The sequence below is a fragment of the Propithecus coquereli genome, unplaced genomic scaffold (genome assembly GCF_000956105.1).
Source record: "Propithecus coquereli isolate 6110/MARCELLA unplaced genomic scaffold, Pcoq_1.0 Scaffold5, whole genome shotgun sequence".
Classification (NCBI taxonomy): domain Eukaryota; kingdom Metazoa; phylum Chordata; class Mammalia; order Primates; family Indriidae; genus Propithecus; species Propithecus coquereli.
The window spans coordinates 4,366,081-4,385,265 of NW_012150840.1; the positions used below are offsets into that span (position 1 = coordinate 4,366,081).

The 19,185-nt window shown below is 37.8% G+C and overlaps 1 protein-coding gene across 1 annotated transcript in view; it reads right to left on the minus strand.

Moving 5' to 3' along the window:
* Positions 1-1,229: 1,229 nt before the first annotated feature.
* The window catches only part of PPP2R5E (protein phosphatase 2, regulatory subunit B', epsilon isoform), a 141,670-nt gene continuing 123,714 nt past the window's right edge, over positions 1,230-19,185 (minus strand). Inside the window, exons 7-14 of the mRNA XM_012656251.1 lie at positions 19,114-19,173; positions 18,025-18,133; positions 16,552-16,605; positions 16,398-16,448; positions 14,192-14,311; positions 9,907-10,034; positions 7,734-7,835; positions 1,230-3,204 (exon numbers count right to left, since the gene is read on the minus strand). Of these exons, the coding sequence (XP_012511705.1) occupies positions 3,105-3,204; positions 7,734-7,835; positions 9,907-10,034; positions 14,192-14,311; positions 16,398-16,448; positions 16,552-16,605; positions 18,025-18,133; positions 19,114-19,173 (724 nt within the window). The 3' untranslated portion in view covers positions 1,230-3,104. The remainder of the gene's footprint in view (positions 3,205-7,733; positions 7,836-9,906; positions 10,035-14,191; positions 14,312-16,397; positions 16,449-16,551; positions 16,606-18,024; positions 18,134-19,113; positions 19,174-19,185) is intronic.

The following is a 19,185-nucleotide window of genomic DNA, read 5'->3' on the forward strand; positions in this document are numbered from 1 at the left end:
TGAGTATCCAGCGGCATCGAGGGTATTATTTATTTCTTACTTTTTTTATTTTTTCTTTTGTTTTATAAAAAACAGTCAGATGTTAGGGAGAGCAAAATATAACAAAATTTAAAAGGACAAAAACTAAACACTGAAGGAAAACAACTAGGGACACTTGCACAATGCGAAAAAGGAATGCATGCTTGATTCAAAATATGAGATGGGTCAATTCACTCACATAGTTGGTTTAGGCCCACAGCCTAAGGCCTCAGCATCATTCTAAACCACAGGGTTGTGTGTATTTTTTTCTTCCAAAGACACTCTTAATCCTATCCCTGAAACCAATATGGTAGGGATACGGTTGGAGTGATCATCACTCACTAACTACAATATTTGCTATTTAAAAAATATATTTATATATAGTTCTGGAAATTATGAAGCAAACAAAATATAACACAAAGATGCATTTGTCACAATTAACTCAAGTTGCAGCAACAGCAGAATTGTGGGAGGGGACAAAGAGAGAGGGCTGCTGCAAATGCAGCAAGTACGTCCTTAAATATGTCACATAGTGCAACAGTCAGATTACCTCGGTTACTCTGCGTCACTGCACACAACATGACAAATGTCACATTGTCACTTTCAGTTTAAAAAGAAAAAGAAAAGACAGTGTTTCTTCTCAGAAGTTGCCCTATGAATTTTAGACATATAGCTATAATTGCTTCTCTAAATATGTCTAAAATTTGGCTTTATTCGTCTCAGTTTGGAATGATCAACATACAAAATTGACATCAAGGATATCTGTGTAGTTTTCACCTTAACTCTGAGGACAGGATAAGGTGCAAAAAAGGATCCTGGCCTTTCGCATTTCAAATGACCGCATTTCATTCCAATGCGCAGAGATTCTTCATAAACCTATGATTTTAACGTCTTCTATCTAAAAAGATGAATTTATGGCAAACAAAAGTTTATACTATCAAAAATAAATGTAATGCAGAGTCAAAACTAAAAAGCTAAAATCAAAAGGGCTAAAAGGAGAATATTTGTTACAAATTTATTTTTTACCGTTAGTATTTGAACTTGCACCTTTACTCCAACACTTCGAAAGTAAGTTGTTTCATCTTTGGCAGCCTCTGCCAACTTTACATTGAATCCCCGGTTAATGTTCTTTTTAAAAAAAATCTATTAATTCCATTAAACCACGTTGTGTTTGGTGTTGCATATGACTTTTTTGCTGCTGTTTCTTTCTAGGACTTAACAATGCCAACTTTTGTTTTCTGTTTCTTTTTTTCTACAAAGTGACCAAGATGAAAGTTTCCATAATTAGCTGACTTTTACTTACACACTGTGACCTGATAATCCAGAAACACTTCATGGGGGAATAAGGTCAGTGGCTTTTTTTTTTTCCTTTTTCTTGAAAACAACAAAACTGCTTATTCTACTTTATATTTAAATGGAAGGAAGAAAATATACAAGCCCATATTTATATTGTATTTCTATGAAGAGCAACAACAGTTCATATGTTCATGTTTGCTACTATCACAATTGAATACATGAACACAGAATTGGCTCTACACCATGAATACTGCTGGAAGTGATGGTTAGGATTATCAACTCACTCTGCCATGTCCATAACAAGCAAAAGTATCCTGCAAGTAAATCCCCGAACACGTATCTTTCAGTACATAAAAATGCAACTGCATCAGGTTAAGTACATACTGTACACAGTTTTATCAGCAGTTTACCTACCCAAGATGTAAGATTCCTCTTTTAAATACAAAGCAGAGAGCCAATAAGATATATCTACAATACAGCCCTAGATTTTTTTTTCTTTTTTTTCTTAAACAATTTGGTCACGATGCACCTTTGATATAAAAGCATTTTTAAACTTTATTATTAATACTCAGGACATTAGGAATTTCCAGATTTTTTTTCAGTAGCATTTGTAGAACCACTTTTGGTAACAAATACAGTAGTTAGGAATAAGCATCCAATTCAGAATGCATAATAATGTTTATCCTGAATCCTTTCTGGCTAAAAACAGGGCTGGCGCTGTGATGAGATATAGAACGAGAATCTACAAAAAACACTGTAACATGTTTGTTTTTTCCCAGAGGCTACATCCTCTTTTGCTGGAATACTTTATAAATACATATTAAAAAGTAAGGCAACAACTCCAAACAGTCCAAGCTGTTTGCTCTTCTTTTCCCAATTAGATTCACAATCCTGGCGATCAATTTCATGGTTGTATTATTTAGTGTTTGTCTTTCTTATTTCAAATGATACAAAAGGATGTTTTTCTGACATTTCTAAAACATCTCTGGTATGTGTGTCCAATGATGTATGCAACTAATACTGGTCAGGTACTGAAGCCTATGATGTCCCTGTTTTCAAAGGATTCAAGACATTGATTTGGATTCACCATGAACAAATGCATGAATCCAAATTTCCCTTCCCTACTATGTTTATCACCTCTTCTCTTTTTACTCCTAATTTTAAAACTAAAGGAGTTACCAGGACTACCTGGTTCCTGGAAAGATGTTCACCCCAGTAAACAAAACTTTTATCAGGGACCTTTATAATTCATGGCCCCGTTTCACATGGACATTCAACTCAGGAAGATGTGCAAAAGGAAAAGATGTCAAATTACAGTCAAGTTATCCAGAGGAGGATGTTATACAAACTTATAAGGAAATGACAGTCTTTTTTTCTTCCTTTACTATAAATACATTTAACAGCTTAGCAGAAAGACAAGCTAAATTTAAGATTGTTCACATTTGAAAATTGTATCAGACTCTCTGCTAGTGATAAATAAGGAACTCCCAATAATGGAATTTTAACATAGCAATTTCATCAACAGATCTCTGAAGACCGCATTTTTAAAAGAGGGTTAGAACAATGATTATGTTTGCAAAGTTCTGAGAAGTCCATCTACTGTCCAAACTTTGGATTGAAGTCCTTATTTTTTTCCTTTACTTAGAGACAGGTATATACAGTGCTGTTGTAATAATGAAACAAATGTGAAATCTACTGTAAAGTTGCACAATACAGAAAACTGTTGCTCCATCTTCTACTACATAAATGTGTGACTCCACAGGTTAGTAATGGTGTTCTCATTATTTTTGTTAAGTTGGAATTATCCCATCACGTCTAAGACCTCTCTTTAACTCCAGATCCTCCAATTTTTTCCACAATTCTTCACGCTCCTTTTCTTTCTTTTTCTCACTGAGGAAGAAACAGAATACAATGTAAACAACCGACAAGGCTTAAAGAGATTATCCAGCAATAACTGCCCCTTAACATAGTTTTCCCTATGTATGTTTTAAAAGGTTCTCAAAAATATTTTGGCATTAAGTTTGTGGGTGGTTTTCTTTTTGCTTTTCCTCTCTCAAGCTTTTTTTGTTTTTTAACTCATAGAGACACAGAAGTAATATCAATGAAGAGTAGGAGATGATGAGAATACTTTAATACCCATTCATACATAGCTCAAATCAGAAAATTAACTTTAAAATTACTGAGAAAGAAAAATGGGGACGATTTATATGTATTAGTTATCCTAAAACCAAGGGCACATTAGTGATTTTTACTTGGGGCCTAGTTAGAATCTAATTTTTCTTTGTCTCTAAATATTACAGTTTCTCAAAAAGGAAGCTAGAGATGACATTGATACAGAGCATGTAGCAGGTCCAAAAAATATATCCTGCCCTTTATTCTTAACTATTTTTCCTACCCCATATAAATTTAAACTCCATAGCAATTTAGAAGTAAGAACTTGTGATTTCAGGCTGGGTGCAGTGACTCACACCTGTAATCCTAGCACTCTGGGAGGCTGAGGATCACTTGAGGCCAGGAGTTCGAGACCAGCCTGAGCAAGAGCAACACCTTGTCTCTAACAAACTAGAAAAATTAGCCAGGCATGGTGACGTGCACCTGTAGTCCCAGCTAGTCAGGAGGCTGAGGCAGGAGGATCACTTGAGCCAAGAATTTGAGGTTGCAGTAAGCTATGATGACACCACTGCACTCTAGCCTGGGAGACAGCAAGACCCTGTCTCCAAAAAAAAAAAACACACAAACTTGTGACTTCAGTTTTAATTAATTACCTGGACAGAACTTTATTGATATTATCATTATGTATTAATTTTTTAATGTACCAAGCCTTTAAATTTTGATTCAATATCAATTTTACTAGTGATTCCCAGACTTTTGGATTTTCCTGTTTGTAAAGTTTTTCACAAAACCAGATATCCAAAATAGGGTCAATAAAATTTATTTTGCTAAGGACACTTTTTAATTACCGTATTTAAAAAAAAGAAAAGGTATTTTAATATCAAACAAGTAGGAAGTACATTATCCACGAATATATGACTATATTATAAATTAAATGAATTCACATTTATTAAAAATAATTCACCGCACTGTCCCTGGTTTCTCATATTGCAGGGAACCAGTAAATCGGAGATCCAGATAACATTTGTGAATCCAGGAATTCAGATAATTCCTGAAAACGGGGCTCTGCCATCTCCGACATGGAGATATGGTCCTTGCACTACCTCACTTAGCAAGGATTTAACTTCAGCCACAGCACAATTCTTACTCAGGGAAATCCACATGGGTTAAGTAAAATCTATATATTAATTCCAGTGCCTCATTTTTTTATGTTGTCATCAATATTATTAAAGGGTATATTAATACCTAGAGCAGTAGAAATTAATCTCCATCCTCCCCCCAAATCTCTAGAAAAACCTAAAGTACATTTATATTCTCATTCCACTAGAGTCTTGAGTGAATGATGAATTATATAATATGGTAATTAATATTATTTCATAATTAATATTTTGGTAATTTAGGCCTTGTTTACTATAATTAGTTTCAGTTATCTCAAATTGTACAATATGAATTTCGGTGAGCCTAACAGTTTTCATACAATTAAACTATTTGGTAATTTTGACCCTGAAAAATTGCTTTTACAGGGCAATAGGGGCAAGATTAGATAATCCTCTAATCATTATGAATTTCAAATTCTTAACATAAGCAAGCTATTTGGCATATTATCAATTGTTTCTTGGTACGGTTTGGGGATAATATTAGGTCTAAATAAATGTTAGCACAGAACACTGATTTGAGTACATATAAATCAATTCTATAGATGCTGCTAAGTCTCAGTGCATATGACTTTTTTTGGAGGAAGAAGGGGATGGTAAGCAAGGGCTTGGGAACTCTATTCATCTAAAAAACAGCTCAACATGTGCCAAGTTCACAATGCCTTAATTTGCAGTCAAATTGAGTGTTGACATCATTAAAACACTTATCTTGTTACTAAAGTGTTTCATTCACGTTTTTGATCAAGAGTTTCACGGCATTCAGTGCAATTTGTCTTGTGGGGCTTTTCTTCCAGATGAGCTTTATGCTAACTTATCATACAGCTTTCATGATGACAACTTTATCTTGAAAAATTCTAAATATTTCTGATTTAGTTACTGTCACCCCCATTCTTTCCCACTTTTCTCTCTCCTTGTAGGTGGGAATTTTAAAACTAAACTACATTGTCACACTGGAGATATTGTCAAATTCTCTTCCAATTGCAATTTTACATAGCACTGATGTTGGCATATGTACCTAACAGTGTTAAATACTCATTCCACCCACCATTTTCAGATTTATAATACTTAAAAATTTAAGCTGAATTGAAATCATTAACTTCTTGTCATCCAGAATATAATCCTCCATTCAGTTCTTCTGAGAGTACCAAATAAACCTCTTCATTCTCTTTTCCTATTCCCACACCTACAAAGAAACCAATGTTTCCGTCTGTCAGTACAACCTTCTATTGCTTCTTTAAGTATTACCCTTGCTTTTAAAAAATCCTTCTCTCATTAAGAAAGTCCACTTAAATCACTTTAATATGCAAGAATATCCGAATCACCTTCACAGTCTCTTTTGTCTCTTCCTGGTCCCCTTAGTTAACTCTTATCTTTCTCAAGGGTTTTGGTCTATTTATTTTAGATGATAAATAATCAGAAAACAGTTTTATTAATGAAGTTCAGTAAATATGAAACAATTGATTTGAGTATTTTTAAAATAAGGCCTTCAATATTCTTGATGGGATCCCACAGATTTAATCCTTGTTCAACTACGATAACAATAACGAGCTTTCAGTTGCTCTAAAAGAGAAGGTCTTATGCACAATGCACACTTAATGGTGCGTCACAGTATTAAAACGTGCCCTTAGCCCTTTTTAAGTAACATTTTTAAAAGATTTTAATTTAAGCTTGGGGCAAGGAGAGTTATTATAAATTTAATGACTTGCAACAACTGCTAATATAGTAAATTAAAATTGTTCAAATTTCAAGTGTAGCATGATGTATTCCACAATTGATATTTATCTCAATATTCTGGTACAAAATCTCAGCCTCTTCTATCTACAGCTAAAACACCTGCCATATTCCATAATTACATTGCTTTTCATAAACCACTTCCCTGGTAACTTAAATAAATCACTGAAATGGTCCTTTGCCCTCTGCCACCAAACCTTTCTCTTCATTGCTTTTTATTAGTAAAACGCAAGTGACACACTAAAAATCAGGCAAAGCAGCAAGGGAACCACAGATAGCTTTGTTCAGGAAGTCCACCAAGGTCCTGGGTTTGAACAGTGGCATGCACATCTGGGATCCTCTAAAGTCCATGGTTTTGTAATATACAAAGGCAACATTTGACAAAACCGGAGGTTCAAGTACTAAGAGCTCTCTAGGCTTTCCTTAATCTCTCCATGTACAATTTTTAGAAAGTTGAACATACTGAATAAGACATAACAAAATTGAAGAATTATATAAATGAAATCAAGACAGGCTTTACTAAGCCATAAGCATTTACTATAAAGAGTTCTATTGGTTTTTGTTCCCTTATGGTCTTAAACATTTCAAGATTTGTATAATACCAGACTATTAACCTGCATGTTCTTTTCACTGTTCTTTAAATTGCAATGAATTTGTTGGGTTCTAGTAAGTTCTGGGCCAAAGAGCTAGACAAATGGTACCTCATTCCTCCTGCTGCTGGAGTGAAATACAAGATCAGCCCAATGCTAGTTCAAATATGTTCAGAGTGGGAGTGAAGCCAGAAAGCAAACTATTAATACTTGATGGTCCTCTTAAATGGGCCTGAAACCAGTTACATGCCAGGCTCTTAACTCTGAGGCAGAACTGAAATATTATTAAACGAAGGGAGGAAAGCAGTCTTTATGAAAACGACACTATCACAAAGCTTTGTTGCCCAGTGGCAACTAATAAAGACACAGCTAATGAGCGTGCAAAAATGAATATATAAATACAGTCATGTGACACATAACGATGGTTTCAGTCAACAACGGACCACATATACCATGGTGGTCTCATAAAATTGTAACAGAGCTAAAAATTCCTATCACCTAGCGGATTTGTGTTACAATTGCCTACAGTATTCAGTACAGTAACATGCTGTACAGGTTTGTAGCCTAGGAGCAATAGGCTGTACCAAATAGCCCAGGTGTACAGTAGGCTATACATACAGGTTTGTGGAAGTACACTCCATGATGTTCACCCAATGATGAAATTGCCTAATTACACATTTTTCAGAACGTATCCCCACCATCAAGTAATGCATGACTGTAAATAAAATTGTGCTGCTTATGATTTGGGATACAACTAGCCAACTTCAGCAAAGAGCAAGCAAAGAACTCAATAGTTTTATGCACAGCTGATAAAAAAGCTTTAAAAAGTTACCGCTGACGATCTGACTTGTATGTGGCTGTCAGCTCATCAAACATGGTGCTGTTCATTTCCATAAATGCCTTCAACACATTGTACACTAACGCCACAATAGCCCTGTAAAGCACAGAAAAAAGGGGGCATATTAGTTAGTCTTACACAGTGGGATGCTGAATGAAGAAAGCAGAAGCCCAACTTCTGTCTGAATGAGTTCCTCATACTGTATACTGTCTCCATGCCTTTTTAGGTGGAACACCTAGAAAGGACCTACAGTTCATTTCCACATCAAGAGATTTATTCTTTACTGTTCAAGGCCAGATATCTTTCTGAGGGGTGGTAGAATTAGAAAAAAAAATATAATTTTATCCTCTACTAATTATTGGTGCCTAGAATAGACTTGCCTGTGGGCACTAAATAAACTTCATTTAATAAAAAAGCGAGTACAAAAATAAGGCAACTTTACCCTAAATAAGCACCTGTGGCAGGACCAACCTTAGACACCTGAATTTGCATAGAATTTTAAAGTAATAATATACATAATTCAGCAATATCAGATGTTCCCATAGAAACAATTATTGTGTATATACACACACACACATAAAAATGATTCATATGCAAAGATATAACATCAAGCCCCTGTAAGATGGGCAGTTTAATATGAGTTATTTGGCTGACTGTGATTTGCTTCAGTGCACCCACTCCTGCTTGTCTCTGTGCTGACCTGACACATATGTTGGTAAGACAACTGGCAAACTGGCAATGGCTATTAGCTCTGAAACACTATACAGCTAAATAGCCAAAATGGTGGCCCATACTTCTCCGGTGGAAAAATAAGCTCTTGGGCAACGTGAGGTCTGTGCTATGATGAGCTCGACAGCTTCAGAATGGAGTCTAAATAGCTTCACCCTCTGCAAAAATATCCGTTGCTTCCGTTTTGCAACAAACATGCTCCCAATACCGCTGAAAAAGGCGTTGGTAAAAATTAAGACACAGATTAAATAAACCATGAGTCTGATGTTTCTAAAATATTTACAGGAAAGTGTGCTTGCTGTGTAGCCTCTTTCTTGTGCCCATTAAAAGGAAAACTTAGGTTCTCTACTGTTAAGGTTCCGGAACAACCTCTTCACAAGGGCAGTGACGGAGAAGTACCAAAGACAGTACACTGAGCAGTTAGGCACGTGCTAGAACCACTCTCTAGGTCCTCAAGAGGCTATCTTTACAGGACTTAATTGTTTACCAGCTCCTTATGTTTACAAGTTCTATTAATAAAATTTGGCACATTTGAAAAATGAGAAAATGTGGCATTTTACAATTACTTGCAAAAATTTTAAAGACAAATATATTATGAATATACTGAACTACACCTACTGATGTTTTAATGCCATAGTAAATTTTGCTTCCATTCTACCGAACGATATATGAGGTCATTCAAATATAGAATGCTTTAACTTTCACAGGACTGGATATTAAATTTCTTGAAGATTTTAAACTTTGTCTTTTCCTAGAGAATATAAATAATGACTGAGTTGGTTGTTAAGAAATGAATCGTGCTAAAATGCAAATCTAGTCAGGACACGTCCTTCTTTACAAGCCTTTAGCATTCCTTATCACTCATTCGGTGAAGGCCCATGCGAAACCCTGTGCTCCCTCTTCTAGCCTACCTTCCAGAACCCTCCCCAAAAGACCTTGTACCTTAGCCCTCCCAAACTCACAGGTCTCAGAACTGGACAGGTGCTTTTTACATTTTTGTGCCTTTTTGTGTGCTGGATGGACCCACTGTCCGAATGGGCTTTTCCCCATCCCATCCACTTGCCAAATTCCTTTAAGATTCAGCTTGAGCACTGCCACCCCATCAATACCCACAAACCTCTCCTCTCAGCCCCAGAGCATCCCCCCAAAATACCTGCTACCTTCACAGACAGGTCAGGAAGCCTCTCAAGTAAACAGATATTTTAACGAAACAGCACAGTTTTGTTAAAAAATGTGTTTATTTGTGAGTCTCTCCAACCAGTCAGTGAATTTCAAAAAGGTAGGGCTTTTATCTTTTCACGAATCTGTCTTCAGCAGAAAGCACAGCATCTGGCACATAGTAAGCATTCGAGACATTTTATTAAGAAAAAGGGGAAGGAAGGGAGAGGGAGAGGAAAGGAAGGAAAGGGGGAAGGAAGGAAAGAAACTGAAAACCTACGGATTCCAATGTTCTTTCGAAATCCTATAAAGACTGGAAAACATGATGGGAAGGATGACATTAGAGTTTTCTTCTATCAAACTCATGATGTATTCATTATTCCAATAATAGAGTGCCCTTTCTGCCACCTTCGGGAAAAGAAAAGTAAGATGTTAAGAGGGAGAAAAAGACAAAGATAAAATAAAATTATAATCTTTCCAAACAAAAGTATTTTCAAAGACTATTTTTAAATCGTTCATTTAAATATTAAATTAAATATTAATCATATTTTACATTTTTGTGGATTTAAAATCTCTCAGAAAGTTCCAGAGTGTTTCATCAATTTGAGTAAGGAAAAGAAGTAAATTTTCCTAACTGTTGATTTATATTCTGCCCATGTCATCTGATTCCACATTTTCCTGACATAGCTCCCAAGCTGCAAACATCTTTGCCCTCCTTCCACATACCGCACCATCTTCCTGATCACTTTAGCCATCCTACAGGTCCCCTTTCCCGGCTCACCTCTTTCATCCCACACACTCAGATCAACCAACCACAGGGCCCAGCACACGGCTGGCTGGCGTTCAGTCACAGCCGCTGAGGAAAACCCACAGCCGCCCGTCCCTGCAGAGGGCCACACGTACTAAGCGCCTCCTATGGGCAGGCACTGTGCCTACACTGCAGGTAGAAAGTATCCTCCTCACCACCATCCAAGAAGTAGTACCACTGTGCTCCTTTTACAGATGAGAACGGACGTTCAGAGCAGTGGGGTAACCTATGCAAGGTTACACTGCTAGCAAATGATAAAAGCTGGGGACTTACTCCCAGGGCTCCTTCCAGAGTTAGTTTCTGGTCCCTTCCTTTGACCTGGACAAGCCAGGACACAGGCTGCACCTACACCCATCTGCTAGCTAAGATCTCTTTTCTCTGCCTACCATGCCATCAACTGACTCTGATTTGATTTGCTGGGCCTGGCTTGCTTATCTTGGATTAACACCTCAAAAACAAAACCTAAAATCTCTAAAAAGGATAGTTCTATGGGGAAAGGAAAAAGAGTGGCTTCCTTCATTCACACAGATTAAGAAATTACATTTTAGAAGGGAACAAAATGATAGAAGACACACCCACTAAAAGACTCTGAGAAATTAGAACCTTTACGTTTACATTATTCAACTTGGTCCAAAAAAATCCTGGGACTCATTGTACTAGACCCTGGGCGTACGAACAAAACAATCATGATTAAATGTTTACTATATGCCAAGGCACTGTGCTAAGTGTTCCACATATATATTATCTCATTAAATCCTCACAAGCAACCAACCGAGTTGATACCATTATTTATTTTGCTGAGGAGGAATCTGAGGCTCCGAGAAGATAAGCCATTGGCTCAAGGTCACACAGTTAGCAAGTGACGGACTCCAAAACAGACTCAACTCTTAATCTCTTTACTCTGTTATCTTTAAGGAGTTCATATGCTGGTGGGGAAAGGGGGCATCTATGAGCCTATCCAATGTAAACTGTGACAGATGCTGGATCAGACACATGACTAAAGCACCAGAGGAAAGAGCAGAATGAACAATCCAGATGACGTGTGGGAGAGAAGGGGCGGCAGGAATGTAACATAGGAGGTGGCATTTAAGCCAGGCTTCGATGAGTGAAGGAAAGAAGGTAAGTGCATTCTAGGTAGAGGGAACTGCAAGAAAGGAGAGCAGAGGCACCAACAAGATCAGTGTGTTTGGGAACCATCAAAGCAAATGGGGTAGCTGATGCAGACGGAGCATGAGGCAAGAAAAGGGCGGGGAGAAAGGAGGAATGGGAATGAGGTCATTCTGAGCCTTGTAACTGAGAGGAAGAATGCTCAATGAGACCACAGGAGGATGCCAGCAAAGAAGGAGGGACTGGGATTTTCCCTCATCCAGTTATGAGTCTAATATTTACACCTGCTACTTAACTCTAACAAGTACCTTAATTTCTATTTATCTACTTTTTAATATATAAAATCACTTACAGAAAGTGTGTATCCGGCCCCTTAAAGAGAAAAGGTGTTATTTATGCAAAGTAAAAATTACTGTGTCTGACACTAGCACAAAACCACTACTCTCATGGGACCCACCTTCTAACATAGTGGCAGCGTCATTTACTTGGAAACCTCTGACTCCAATGACACACCTGGGGCAAATGGTGACAGGTGTCTGACTACACAGAGTGGGCACTCAGTAAATGTTTGCTGGATAAACCAATGGACACTTAACGAATAAATAGCCTCTTGTCTTTGTTTTCAGGTTTACTTCTGTCAAATAATTTAAAATTCTTGTTTCTTTCCACTACAGACTGAATTGTGTCCCCGCCACGATTCATATGTTGAAGTCCTAACCCCCAGTGTGACTATATGTAGACACAGGACTTTTAGGAGGTAATCAAGGTTAAATGAGGTCCTAAGGGTGGGGTCCCAACCAGAGCAGACTGGCGGCTGTATAAAAGGAGGGAGAGCACAACATCGCCCTCTCTCTGCGCGCACACACCAGGGAAGGCCACGTGAGCACACAGTAAGGGGGCACTCTGCACTCCAGAGAGCGGGACCTCATCAGAAACCAACCCTGCCGGCACCCCAATCTCAGACAGCCAGCCTCCAGAACTGTGAGAAAATAAAATCTCTGTTGTTTAAGCCACCAGACTATGGTATTTTGTTACGACGGCCTTAGTTGACTAAGACACTGTCTGTCTATTTAAGCCTCCCCTGGTGATGCTTATTTTAAAAGAGATTCCTGTTCCTTGACCTCCTTGATGCTAAAAACATCCTGATGAAATGTGAAAAATAAGGTAAACAATCCAGATGTTTGTATACTACAGGCCCTGGGTAATATCAAAATATCTATATACCAGTCTGTAATTTCTCTATTTTTATCTAGACGTGTTATATCTGAACACTTCATGTAATAGTTTCTACTTTTTTTGTTTTTTGAGGTTTTTGTTTTGTTTTGTGGTACAACTGCTAGATTGTCACAAGATCACTGCTTTAACATACTAACATGTCTTTAGGTCAAAAATTAAAGCAATAGGGCCGGGCACGGTGGCTCACGCCTGTAATCCTAGCACTCTGGGAGGCCAAGGCGGGCAGATTATTTGAGCTCAGGAGTTCGAGACCAGCCTGAGCAAGAGCGAGACCCCGTCTCTACTAAAAATAGAAAGAAATTAATCGGACAACTAAAAATATATAGAAAAAATTAGCCGGGCATGGTGGCACATGCCTGTAGTCCCAGCTACTCGGGAGGCTGAGGCAGGAGGATCGCTTGAGCCCAGGAGTGTGAGGTTGCTGTGAGCTAGGCTGACGCCACAGCACTCACTCTAGCCCAGCACAGTGAGACTCTGTCTCAAAAAAAAAAAAAAAAATTAAAGCAACAGCCAATATTTCTGACTATGTAGGATAATGACAGCTTAGGGGAAAAGTCTGCCATCAAACAACCCTGTTAGAGGTATGGTTCTGTGCTAAGAACTACAATCTGAACAATCTCTTCAAACTGACAGGCAATACGTAAAAAGTCAATTCTCAGGTTTGTGATACGGACCTTCAGTGAGGCAGCCTAAGGATAAAACCTAAAGAGTGTTCAATCCGGATCACCTTCCTCCCTCCTGGTGGGGTCCCTAGCACTGCAGCTATGACCTCAAGAAAAGGAAACAGTTCCCTGTGTTCCCCCTGAATGGCCACGAGGAGGCAGAGCAGTGCCACTGGAAGGTCATGGGTTTTAGCGAGAAGCTACACCTAGGATCAAAACTTGACTCCACTCCCTAAGAACTTGGGACCTTGAGCAAATGGTTCTCTGAGCCGCATTTTTTTTTTTCATCTAGAAAACCTTCAGAGGATAAAGTGAAGTCTTTAAATAATGTATGTAAAGCATATAGCACAGTATGGAACTTTACGGTTTTTTTCCTTTTAAGCATTATTTAGCATTCTCTCTTACACACTTATACCCTACCAGCCCACTTATTCAGCAATTTACCCGAAACACTTTTTACCACTTTGAGCTTCGGTGTTCACATCTGTAATTCTGTAAAAAACATAATTCCATGCTTGCAGGGTGTTATGAGAATTAAAATTACTGGACAGAAAGCACCATTACAGTCACTGTTACATAGCAGGTGCTCAAGATAAAGGTGGCTATAGTTAAAATTATTATCATCATGGGAGAAAACAGCAAACAAACAACAGGTAGCTAGTGTCCATTACATTTCTTTCAACACAAATAAAATTAAACCAAAATAATTCATGTTGCAATTCACTCTGGCTCATGTTCTCTTTACTACTAACCTGAAAATGGGGACTAGATACACACTTGGCAATTTGTTTAAACAAAGGTTCTTGAATTTTAACAAATTGTGAAGGTTCAATCACATCCAATATTTCTTCCAGCTCCCCAAGGAACATGACCTATAAGTATAAGCAAAACACAAAATGTGAGGCATTCCATTAAAAAATCCATATGAACAGTGAGGATCAATGAGTTTTAGTTAACTTTAAGTTTGTACTATTTTAAGAAAAATTTACATGTAAAACCAAATATAAATGAACCAGGTATCCCACTTTAGGAGATGTTCATTCACAAAGAATTCACCATAGGGTACTTCTTAAAAGCAAGTTCCGTACAGCATTGAAAATATGATTCTACTTACTTGGAAAAATGACTCTACTCGCTATGTATATTACACAGAACAAGGGGCACTTACACACTGCACTGGGGCTCCTGGGAAGCAGTACTGTTCCTGTAGGGCTCTCCTCTTGATTGCTAGCCACTGAGCTATCTCCCCTCAATACTTTTTTAAAAAACAATAGGAGGGGCCGGGGCGCGGTGGCTCACGCCTGTAATCCTAGCTCTCTGGGAGGCCGAGGCAGGCGGATTGTTTGAGCTCAGGAGTTCGAAACCAGCCTGAGCAAGAGCGAGACCCCGTCTCTACTAAAAATAGAAAGCAATTAATTAGACAACTAAAAATATATAGAAAAATTAGCCGGGCATGGTGGTGCATGCCTGTAGTCCCAGCTACTCGGGAGGCTGAGGCAGGAGGATCGCTTGAGCCCAGGAGTTTGAGGTTGCTGTGAGCTAGGCTGACGCCACAGCACTCACTCTAGCCCAGGCAAAAGAGTGAGACTCTGTCTCAAAAAAAAAAAAAAAAAAAAAAAAAAATAGGAGGGTGGCTCTCCTGCATGGATAAGCAAAAGTCCAAATGTAGTCATTTGCCAGATAGCTATAGCCCCTGCAATGGGCTAGGTGTTGCACTAGGATACCCAGAACAGGTATAGTCTTAGAAACACAAATGAGCAGACTCACCCACATGCAGGCACTTTAAACACACTAGCACACGATGACCCATTCTCCACACTTACACACAAACACAATTGCTCTCTACAGGGCACCAGGGAATTTCGTGGCCTCAGCACTGTGTGCCTTGACAAACAGAGCATTTAGATCACAATACAGAGCCAAATCAATACTGCAAGTCAATTGTTTTAAATACAATGGACAAATGTCAGAAATAAAAACCAATTTACCTATTTGGCCATGAAAACAATAATTACCTTGGAAAAAAATTTAAGTATGAAAAATGGCAATGCTTTCTTATCTTGAAATGCATCTGGGTAGCAATGCATAGTTTAATTTTATCTAACAGGTACTAAGAAATAAGATAATCTTCTGAAATTGTATAAAATAAGGTTTGGAGAATTAAAGTTAATTTGAGGAGGAGGGTGTTTCTGCTAAAAGTAAAATACAGTAGACCCTTTCGATCTGTCAACATACACATAGACATTCTCCCAAAAGTCTACCAAAATATAAAACTAACGGCTGACCTTTTTTCTGGGCCATTTTCCACATGGCTTCTAACCTTTCAGAAGAGTATCTGCAGATCTGGTGTCCAGTTAGGTCCACCTCCAAGCTAAGAGACTCACTTTCTCCCGGACAACAACCTCACACAGTAGTACACACCTGGCTAGTTCTCAGCAAAGATACAAATGATTGCAGGTCTGAATCTTCCAGGGTCACTTGTGAATGGGTGAAACTAAAGGCCTGTTTTAAATTTTAAGACACTAAGATTCCATCTATACGATGTTTTCGAGTGGGTATTTGGGCAGGTTGCCCGAGCATCTTCCTATCGTGACAACAAAACCTCCATACTATGAAGGGGGTCACTAGGAAAGTGACATCAACAGAGCTAGACAACTGGACACATGACTGGGGCCTGGTCTGCAGTCAACTCAGGCCAAGCAGCACAGTGACTAAAAACCCAGGGTGCAGAGGTCAGGGAGGCAGGGTCTGGCCTAATTTCCTATTCTTGGTGTTCTTGGGCAAGCTACTTAACCTCTCTATAGTTTCATAATTAGGGAAACAAAAATTTTACAGCCCTTAATAGAGCTACAGTGAGGTTCAGATGAGATGGTGTATTTTTACACATGCTTAGCCCAATGCCTGGTACTCAGCAAAGTATTTCGTAAGCTATTAACACTCTCTGACTTAATTACTTACCTCTTTTTGACTACACGTTTTAGGCCAAAATTTCATTAACCCCCTAATAACCTAAAATGAAAAAGAGAAAATAAATGCCAGTTAATTTTTCATACATGCTTCTAGGAAAGGTGGTTTTCCTTCAGTTTTTTGAAATTGTGGAATAAATACTTACAGGTTCTGTGAGTGAAGGATCTTTCTCCAAAAATTGTACTATACAATATGCCAGCTGAAGAAAACAAACAAAAAAAAAGACAAAATTTTACATTTTATATAGTAAGGGCTCAAAAGGCGTATTATTAAAACTTCCTAAAAAGTTTCTGGACTGGTTTTAATAACTTTACATTCAATTCATTTTAACTATTATAAAAATAAAATATATATGAAGGAAAATAAAAAAGCCACTTTTTCAAGCCAAAAATTGACACTAATAAGGCTCCAGTGGAATTTTTTAAAAAAGAGTATTGGGACATGAAGTATCCAGCTAATGAAAAGCAGAGGTGAAATATCACATTCAGTGTATTGTGAAAGTATCTCAGCTACATGCAGTCTGAGCTACATCTCATGGGCTTCCTTTCTCTTTCCGCTACCATCAACAATACTGGGCTTTACTGTGGTTCCAGAAGAGTCCTCTACGGGAAGTAGACACTTACTAAAAACCTTGCTGATTGTCTGAAATGGCACATGCAAACTAAGCAGTTTCATGAAGAAATAACAGGTTGTATCTGCCAATTAGAACTTGGAGAAATGTAAAAAGAGTTCTACATCAAAGTAAGAATTCTTTTAAATAATCACAAAATGTGATATCCCATTTCAAAAACTAAAGGCAAGATTTGTACAAGGGCTTGTAAAGATTCTTGGACAAGAACACTACCTTCACAAAACAACATTTTGGTGGTGTTCTAAATTAGAAACATATGGACTAATTTTTCCTCGAAATACAAAATTTCACATTTAAACAGGAATATTGTTTAGAAAAATGTACATTTTTGAGCAAACTCAAAACATTCCCATGGGGGGGGGCAGTTAGAGGTCTGAAATACTAAAACTAAAAAAACCACTAGATAATTATCTACCCTCTAGTGACATGCTTACATGCAAGGCGGTGTTAGCACAGAAACTAGAGTGGGGACAAGACAGGCTATGCTTTTTAAAGTAACGAAGGTTTCAAAAAAGATGCGAAAATACTGATTGATTTGTTTACTTGTGAGAGTATTTATTTGTGTACAGAAAGTGAGGAAATGGCGAATGAACTAGAGGAGGGGGCAAAAGGCAACTGATAAACTAATGCAAAGTGAAGACAGAACAAAATACTCAAAATATTAAATAATGTTTACATATGTCCAAAGATCTACATCTGGAAAACTCACATACATTATATGCAATATGTTCAGTACGTAATTGTGTGAACTTAGGCAAGTCATCTAAGTTCTCTATAAAATGAGATGATTGAACAAAGTCTCTTCCTACTTTTAAAATATTCCCATGATTCTACTGTGTACACAAGAAAATATACACATTTATATTTTCCTCACGGAGTATTTTAAACTTTAACGAGTCTCTTTTTTAAGAAAATAAGGAAATATCAATATCAAAGATACACTAAATTTGCAAACTTTTTCCTTCCAAAAGTAGTACAAAATTCTACCTGGGCATGGAAGAGTGATAAGCTCCTGACAGTGTGTAAAGGGATCAACACTTTCACCAGAAACTGTTTGTGTTCTGCCTTAAGAGGTAAAGCAAAGCCATTGATAATACTAGGAAAAAGAAAAGAGACACAAATTAGCAATGTTACCACAAGCTAAATTGAGACACACTGTTCTTGTGAGACTGGTTAAACTTAATCAGTTTATGTTTATAAAGAACAACTCAATACCCATCCCACTGACATCCAAAATTTCTTAGTTACTTCAAAAAATACATTTAAGTAGGAAGGAATTAAGGGAAGAAGAAAATTTGCCTATGATAAGCTGACAAAGGCTCCTGTGCTCTTAAAATTAGTTAGATGCTTCCCAAAAGCTCTTTATCAAAAACCCTTTATTTTCCTTCCCTTTTCCTTCTCTAAATAATTGCCTGCCTTGCTCACTTCCTCTTTAAATATGACTCTTTCCATTTCCAGACATCACTCCTTGTGCCTGAAATCTCTACCCAGGCTAGGAAAGTCACTGAGAGAAAGCCGTGTGATTCCACCTTCCTTTTCTCCTCATATTAGGAGGAAAGACTAAGTAATTTCATTGTCCAGTCACATGACCCTCCCTTGTGTGTAGAAACTTACATAACAGCTATGTCTTTCCAATTCATTCCACTACTCTAGGCAGCAGCTGTTCAAGAACTACACCTGGGTACACAGTTCCTTTGAAAATGACAATCTTTCCAATTTACTACAAATTTGCTTTCAACAGATATGACAAAGGACAGATAGCCTAGAAACTAATGAACCTAAGATGTTTTGGACTAACTGGCCTGACTGCAATTAGATGTATCATCTCTGTAGTAATGAACGAACTGTTAGCTCTTCCAGTCATTCCAGTGGAACTAGCAACGCGTAATTGTGGAACAAAGGAAACAGGAAATCGTGTCTTGTAGAGTCAGTCGGGGAACATGCTAATAAGCACAAATGAGAGCGACCCGATGTACATACAGCAAGAGATCTAGGGCAGCATTTCCCTGTGTCACCTAAACCTAATTTTCAGAATGATATTCACCTGAGATTAGCAAGCAGCTAAAAAATGCTTACCTTCCTAATATTTCCAGCAGTTCAGCTACACCATTGAAGTGTTCTGTTTCATAAACAAACCTTAAAAAAGAA